The sequence below is a fragment of the Aplysia californica genome, unplaced genomic scaffold, assembly GCF_000002075.1.
Source record: "Aplysia californica isolate F4 #8 unplaced genomic scaffold, AplCal3.0 scaffold00369, whole genome shotgun sequence".
In the NCBI taxonomy this organism is placed as follows: Eukaryota; Metazoa; Mollusca; class Gastropoda; order Aplysiida; family Aplysiidae; genus Aplysia; species Aplysia californica.
Window position 1 is genome coordinate 158281 of NW_004797639.1, and position 8712 is coordinate 166992.

General features: G+C 39.6%; 1 protein-coding gene across 2 annotated transcripts in view; it reads left to right on the forward strand.

The window, feature by feature from the left end:
• The window catches only part of LOC101847276, a 40423-nt gene that overhangs the window by 2208 nt on the left and 29503 nt on the right, over positions 1 to 8712 (forward strand). Inside the window, exons 2-3 of one of the 2 annotated variants that reach the window (XM_035971063.1) lie at positions 939 to 994; positions 4042 to 4113. In XM_035971063.1, the coding sequence (XP_035826956.1) occupies positions 939 to 994; positions 4042 to 4113 (128 nt within the window). The remainder of the gene's footprint in view (positions 1 to 938; positions 995 to 4041; positions 4114 to 8712) is intronic. The other variant, XM_013085382.2, reaches the window with a different exon arrangement.

Here is an 8712-nt window from a genome sequence, read left to right on the forward strand (position 1 = left end):
ATACAGTAGGCCTATTTTTTGTAAATGGTCAGTCTAGCCATCATATTAAGAATAAGTACGGCTAGACTGTGAGTCTAGCCGTACTATGACAATGGGATAACACCAAGGAAGAGGCTAGCCGTACTTAATGACGGCTAGACTGGCAGTCTAGCCGTACTTGTGTCATTCTCTAGCTATCTAGTATCTGCTTAAAGATGCCAGTGTGGAGTGATATCTGTCAAAACAAACCTTTGGCACGATCAGGCCGGGGTGGTTTGTTAGCCAGATTGAGGGTGCAAATGTGTAGGCCCTACCACCACCCAGCAAGTGACTCGAAAGTTTAGGTGGAGAGCTCAGAATGCAAATATAATGCGATGTTTGGGGTTAACAAACTCAGTGGTGTGATCCTGTCTTGGGCAAACATTGTACTGTTACATCAAGTTTTACAATGAATGCTTATATTATATGAATGATCACATTCACAAGAGTGGATGACCTTTGACGTGACGGGCAGTTCGATGATCTCAACTTTTCACGCTTAGTTGATCGGCTGTGCCTGCCTGAGTTTTAGTTTCGTAAATTATGATCTGAAATGCGGGGTCTTAGCCAAATGTAGACCTTCAGAGTGAATCACAGGGGGATCTTAAGGGTGATTTTTGTTTATAGTAAATACTCTGTTTTCTTAAAACGGTGGAACTTACGCGAATAGGGAACATAAACAGTGAGATCTTACCCGGAGACTACTGTATTTACTTTACTCTTGTCTTGGCCTGCAGCTCAGGCCTGTAGGTGTCGAGTTGAAAAAGAGGCATGTTTGTGCTGCGAGAGTTGGAAAGCATGATTCGTCTTTATGGGATGCTTGTGCTTCTCCGTTTTGTTGATCAATTATTGTTGCACTTCATACCCGTATATCAATATTTTTAAGAACTTGTTTTTAAACCAAATACTTTTCTTTCCAGGAAACTGCCGACAGCTCTGAAGATGTAAGTGATGGACGTTCACAGATTCGCAAAAGGTATGTCCCTAGTGATGGTTGATCATTTTTAGATTTTACTTTGTGCTTGAATGTCCCTTCTTTGTACTTGTATACTTGTGTTTGGTGTTTGGAAATTTTGATTTCAAAATGTGTTGTTCTAAAAAAAATGAATCTCTTAATAGGTATTTTATGGAGCATCTCTGTTTGTCTGCAGGGACGTTGTGTCCCTTTCAGCCAAGGTCTTATGACAGGGAGGCACAAAGCAGCCTGCCTCTTAAATTATCTAAACTGTGTCAAGGGGATGTAAAACATAGACAGCTGCAATTCGATTAAGAATGGGAAGAAGACTCGATCATCAGCTAATATTATATTGTGAGATGTTTCAGAGAAAGTGGAAAAATGGAGATTATGTTGGAGAGGGGGGGGGGGGGTTAATCTTGTCATGATGGTATTGCTCAATTTTGTCTGCTATTGACTATGGAAAAGTATCAGTTAAAGTTGTGTACCTAATGTTTCGAGTTAGGTATGGGTGGTTGAAGGGTAGTCTAGTGTCGTTTGCACCTTCAGAACTTTTATGACCTAATAATTGTGTTGCAAGTCCTGTAACACTCTTACTAAAACAAAGTTATCTGTGGAAATGGGTTACCTGCACTTCTTTTATAAAAAGATTTATCTTTCACTTTCTTTTTGAGAATGTTGTCTAGCTTGATGTTGCCCAAGTGAACAGTTTGAAACGGTCAAAATTTTAATAGATGGTCACCCTTTGCTGAGGAGAAATATTGCCTTCTTAAGCAGGTGGACATCTTACGCAGTGTTCTGATAATGGAAAAAAAGAATACACGGGGCTAAATGGGAAGTGGCCATTCACACATGATATGTGACTGTCTTATATATGTATAGAGTATACAGGTGGCCATTAGAGCAGGTTCAACTGTGGTATCTTGACCTTCCCCGAGTCTCAAAATGTTTGTGATACCCTTCCAAAACCCAGTTTATAGAATTTCATTATTTGTTTGTGAGTCACCCCCCCCCCCCCCCCCCCCCTCCTTTTCTCTTTCCACCACCCCCCCCCCCCCCTGAAGTCATCACTCGTTATTTATAATACTTTTTCATGTGAATTGTACTTTCCATAAGTTCTTTGTGTCTATGGTAGTTGTAGCTTTGTATACTTTAGCCTTAGTTTTCTCAGCAGTGGGTGTATGTGGCTTAACATGTCAGTAATACTGTATTACTACTCTACTCATTGTTAGGTTTAGAAAATTCGCAGTATGTGTCAAAAACTGGAATGAAATAGAGGACAATATCACTGTTATTGATCCTTGTAAAAATAGAAATTTGGTTCTGCTGTAGTGTATATTTGAAATACAGAAAGATCTATACACTTCATTGGTTATTTGAAGGCTTTTGATAAAGGGTAGAGATGGTGGACTATTTGAATCTTTGGAGGAGCAAGACATAGATTAAAAGGATTCAAAAATTGTTAGAAATTTGTCTCCATTTGGCAGTTTGGTGTGCAGTCGCAAACAAACATATACACATAAACACATAAATAAACATTACAGCAAGATTCATAATGATATCTTTTCAGTCTTGATCATCGAAGCACTACTGCAGTCATTGTGCAATGTTTAGCTTTCTCCGGTTTTGGCTCCAAAAGTACTGGATACCTATACTGACTGAAATATTCGGTATCAACGTTTATTATCCTAAAGAGAGAGAGAGAGAGATGCGCTGCTATTTTTCAGTACAAAATAAGCTGTAGTAATGTGTCTCTTGTTTTTAAGAGGGGGGGGAGGTTGGGGGACTTGCCCCCCTTACCTAATAAAAATATGTGAGGCAGCGTGGTGGAATCAGGCTCTCGTCAGTCTTTGGGCATGTAGAGTTATTGGTATCATCTTAAAGCTTCTTCATTTGTCTTTACTTGGGTGAAAAAATATCCATTCATGTTGAATACAAGTCGAGATATTTGAGAATGAATGGGGAGGAGGTCAACTGTTTTCAGAGGTAAGATTAGTGAGAAAATGGCCGCCAAAGATTAGTTATTTCCTTAGCTTAATAGTCCATGGTAGCTGACAATTTACATTTTTGTGCCTTTAATGAACGTTTTTCAGAAAAAGCCATACAAAAATGAGTTCCTTAATGGGCATGAAAGGTGTTGAGCCAAAAAACAAAAATTTGAAGAAAAAACCCCCCACAAACCTGTGGAAAAATGCAAGTTTCTTCACTTTGATTATTTTGACGAGAGCCTGATTCCACCACGCTGCCTCACATATGGTGGGGCTCAGGGGGGCATGCCCCCTGAATTTAACCATAATTTGATGTTTTGCAATTCTCTTAGGTTTGATAATTCTTGCTCACTGAGCGTCAAACATCATATCACCGTGCGCATAGAAAAATAATTGTTTATAAACAGAGGTAATCACCAGTAATACCCAAACGCACTCTCCATAATTATCTTTGGGGCCAAAACAGTTTTGTTTTACGCCACTTTTTTTTGGTGTTGAAAAATAGGCATTTTGGAGTTTTGTTTTCTGTGAATAGCTCACAGTAACTTAATACTTCAAGAAGGAATGTCTTGTCCTATTATGTCCACCTTTTTTCCCCGGGGGTATTGGATCCCTTTCTCTGGATTAAAGTAAAGATCTTTTTGTGCATCCCCGAAAACATTTTTACTTTTGTGATTTTTTTATTTCCCCCCCCCCCTGATTTTTATGTTACCTATAAGTACGGCATTGGTTTTCTTGAGTATCATTTATTGTGGAGTTAATTCATTTTGAACTGACAAGGTAGAAAAGAAGTCCAAATTGTGTGTTATAACTTGTTGACAAATATGAGTTATTGTATTGGTAAATTTGCCATCCAGTGCGCAATTACTTCTTTTTAACGCCAGTTTTGAAGCCGGTCACTCATTCAAATATTGAATGAATTTCGTGTTTTCGATGCTATTTTGGACCACCTGGTTGAGGTTGCAACAAACCGCGCTGGGTTTCTTTGGCAAACAATATCACGGATCTTGTTCTCTTGAATTTTTCTGTGTGGATGACCCCAAGTTGGCCATTCCTGACTACGACATTGATTGCTTTCAGGTCGAAGACACCACGGGAAAAGCTGAGAAAAATATTCAGCACTGTCCGCTTTATCTCAAAGCTCAGGCCATGGTGAGCTGGCTACTGGCTTGACCATTCTGTCTGGCATCCCTGCCCCCGGTGTGGTCAGGCCCCTTGTGCATCTTGCGCTCTCCACCATAATATAATATGCCACAACGCTTTCCTCTCTGTTGGTTATTAACATTTTACATTGTCTTAGGCTACAGGGATGAATCATGATATCACGAGTCGTGTAGCTTGATATGGACGGGACAATGTTCATGTACCAATGTGTGCATTGGTGCTTTCCTAAAGGTTTCTTTAGATGAAAATTTTTAATTTAGAAAAAATATGCATCGAAGCAAAAGTAATACAAGTAATCTTTAAGTATGGGCAACAGCCCTGATTTTATTTTTAAGTATGATCTCCTTTTGGTGTGTTCGTTCATGATACACCTTTCTTTATTATAGAGTAGTCTGACCCCTGCAAGTATATTGTAAGTGAAACCGTTCTGGATAGTGGGGGTAATGCGACTCGATGAACCATTAATGACAAAGGTTAAACTAGTTCCACCCCCCCCCCCCCACTTTTTATAAAAATTAGACAGTTAGTAGAAGAACTTGTTTATACTCCAGAAAGTTGCTAGTAAATATTGGGTAAAATGTTTGAAGTATTCAAGAGTGGATGTAAAAGGAGAAGTATGAGACTCTATAGTGTATCTGGAAAGTCTGATGCCCTCATATTCTCATATACATGTTTTAACTCCTCCTTTCTTATAATCATAATTTGTAAGTGTACGTCCCTAGCTATTACTAAAAATATCCATATCTCTGTGTTAACTTTTTGCCAAAAAACAAAATAAGCTGATAGAGTAGGAGAGAGAGAGAGAGGAAATGCTGCGGGTTATTTCATTTCCTGCTTGCTTGAATTCATCAACCCCCTTCTTTTGCGAAACTTCAAAGTGTGTACTATGCTATGTCGTTTTTGTTTTTATTATTTTTTAAAAATTTTGGGGAGTTTTCTTGGGGTTTTTTTTCCTCTCAGCTTATTGAGGGAGATGGATGGGAATATTGATACCTACATTTACAGTTCTTTTCTTTTTGTGAATTCCGCAGTACTCCCTTTTTTACGGATTTATGGTTTCCTCTTGCCCTCTTGCCTTGCTTGAAGTAAGTTAGGAGATGATTTGCTTCAGTTTTCTGAGTTTCGTCTTTTATTAGTTGAGCAAGACTGTTAGCTGGATGCTAATCCTAATATAAGAATAAGTACTTGAAATAACAAATTCGCTGTTAATGCTATGTTCAATAACACATTCACTGTTATTACTTAAAGATCAATAACTTGGAAGCCAAAACAGGTGAAGACAGTCCAGACCTTGTCTCAGGATTGCGTATTTTTTTCTGTTGTTACTTTTCACAGATACATCTCTTTGTTCTTTTCATCCTCCTCCGTACTTTCTTTCTTTTCATCTCACTGAAAGGTAAACAAGTAGGCCATATTGCAGGTTTGGTCTTTTATATTGTATTAGCCTCAGACTGGGCTATTTTTGTAGCACTCGCCTCAGGTAACTGCCCCAGTTGGAGTAATGTACTGTAGCTCAAGACTGTAATACTGGGGGGGGGCGGGGGGAGGGGTGTTGTTTACATGCTTACAGTAATGCATGCTTTTCGTATGATATTCATGTCTTCAAATCTGATAAATTGCCCTGGAATCAAAGCATTAGCGGATAAAACATTTACACAGCGAATGCAAAGGGTCCTCACTCAGGTGTACTTCACGAGCTTATGTTCTTGTAAGAAAAGTGTGGGTTATAAACATACACTACAGGGGATGTGGGAGAGAGTGTAGCCCTATTTGCTTTTGGTAATGGGAGTCCTCCTGGAAAGCGTACGGGGTCAAGCAGGTCCCACTCATCCCCCCATGATAGCACATAACGGCATGGCAAACAATGGGGCGGAGAGTTTATTACTGAGCGCACAAAGCGTAGTTAAATATTTGCATTTAATTGCCCGACAGGGTTATCTCCCTTGTACCAGTGTCTGTGGTGTAGCGGTTAGGCCCTTCGTCATCTAATACAGAAGACCTCTGAGTTCAGTTCCTGGATGGGGATAGTTTTTATTAAATAATGTCTGTCTTTCTGCGCTGCTTGCTTCTTCTTTTCTGTCAAACATTTATCATCCTTATCTCCCCTCCTTCTTTTTATTTATGTTTGTTATTCTCTTGTAACACCTCGAATCTTCCGGCGCTCATATGACCATAATATGCAGTTTTGCGAGCACCGTAAAACCTCTACTAAAACAAACAAGGGATGTTATGTCCCTCTCCTCAGCCTAGGTTGGCCCTGACGGGCATAGTCGCATGGTCAAACTGCGCCTCCTGCATGATCTAAATTGTGTTGATGGGGGCATTAAAACAACTTCATGCAACAACAACAAAAATTGTATTATCTCCTCAGTGCTGTTGTGGGTTCTCCTTTATTGTTTTGCCCCGACCCCCCACAGCCTTTTCTATTTCTGGGCCTTCATGGTTGGCTTTGGTGAAATCTTTTGTTTTGGATCATGGTGTAACAGTTTAATGGGTGATTGGAGGGCACCACTGGTTGGTCCTTCTACCTCTTTTCTCTCTTTCTCTTTTTATACTTTATTGTTTCTGTCCATCCTGCTTTTTATCAGCATGAGATGATCATTACCATTATCCATATACTTTTCTCGTTCTTTCGTTTCTTTTTTCGCCTTGTACTCATGTATACGCCAGTACTTTTCCCCCCCTTTTCCCTCTCTGATCTTATCAGTATTTACTATTTCATACTCACCTTGAAGGAAACATCACACTTCTTTGACAGGTTTTTGAACCATTATGCTTTGTCGTGTATGTGGAAGTCCAGAAGATCACATGTCTGGTAATGTCGTTGAAAAGTAAAAGGTTTACATTTGCCCCTTCTCATCATCACTCTTTTTTTCCTCCTGAAAATAATTAGGAAAATATGTTACTTGGTTCGTGTAGTGCATTACACAATGCAGGTTTTCTTCATGAACGAGTCGCAAATCTCTCCCCGGGGCTACTTCATGCCCATGATGGGCTGGAAGTACAGTTTTGCCTAAGTCTGCCACTTATTTTCATGGAGAAAATTGGTTGTCTTAGACAGGTGGACGTCTTACAGTGGGTAATTTTAATGGGGGGGGGGGGGGGGGATGCAAGGGGGGAAATAGGAAGTGGTCATTGTACAGATGATTGTCTCTTGGACACGTTTCCATTACAGCAGATTCGACGATAGTTTGTCTTCAGAGGGATATCGATTTGTATCATCGAAAGCTTTTATGTCTTAATACAGTTTGCAGTATGACAGAGGGACTTAAGCCTAGCTCCAAAAAAATATGTAAAGTTTATAGTGCGATGGATCCTTGAAATGTGCATTTCCTTCCCCTTTTGCTGCACGGGTTCTGTATGTACTGAAAATTAATTTGCTTTTTTTTTTTCTCCATATCATTTTTCCATTCTACCTGATTCTTAAGTATGGTATCAATTTGATTTTTCCTCCCATATAACTTGTCCATTACCATCTTATTGAATATGGTATCAATTTTGTACACATATCATTTGCCCATTCCATCTTATCAAATATGCTATCAATTATTATTTTTTACCCATATCATTTTTCCATTTTACCTGATCAAATACGGCATCAATTGGCTTTTTTGTTCTACTTGCTGTTTCTCATGGTCACACATCCTTGCTCTTTATAATTTTTTTTTGGGGTGTGTCTTTTTATGAGTGAGGTCAGTGAAAGTTATGGTTATGGAATGCAACTGATGCTTTGAGTCTTTCTTGATGGTCTTGTCAGGACTTTTTCAACCCCCTAAACAAATTTTTCTGCAGATGTATGTGAGAATGGTGTGATGCTTTGAGAAGTGGATTCATGGCATAAATACTAAAGTGTAGAGGTTAAGCAACTTTTCCTGTAACACGTTCAGATGTATCTGTGGTCTTCTCCGACTTCCAACATTGAACTGATGTCTGTCCAGTCAGGTTAAACAGGAAGTAAAAAGAATTTTAGAATTACATGTAGTTTACTATTCTGTCTGGCATAGTCTCAACGTGCCCTAATCTTCTTGCAAAGTAGCATCAGGGATGGAAATTTTCAGTAAATTCATAGAAATTCGTAATTTTGCTTTGCGCATCATTTTTTAGTAAGTGTCCTTTCAGTGATGAGTGATGAGTCATTCTACTATGTGTATTAATCTACAACTGAAGAAGTGTATTTTTCCAAACACCTGTATAGCCCGCGGAAAGTTCAGTAAATTTTGGACTGATCAGTTTCCACCCTTCTAGTATTGCTCCACCCAGTTGTGTAACATTTCTACCAGAGATAAGACACCAAAGTGTAACCGGGGGCTCTCGTGGCCTAGAGGTTAAGGTGTTGGCCTCTCATTCAAAGGTCCCGGATTCGAATCCGGGTAGCGACTGAAAAATTTTCATCTCTAAAATTGTCTCCTTTCACCTCCTTTCCTGCTCTCTAGCAATGTTCTGTTGTCTGCTTTCATTTCCACTTTCTGCCCCCATCCCCTCACCTCCTTTGCCCCCTCCTCTGGGCTCCTGACTCTTTCTGCAGCCTTTCTACTGCTACTCCTTGGCTCCTCCTTATTGCTGTCTTTCTGCCACACCCGTGATCTT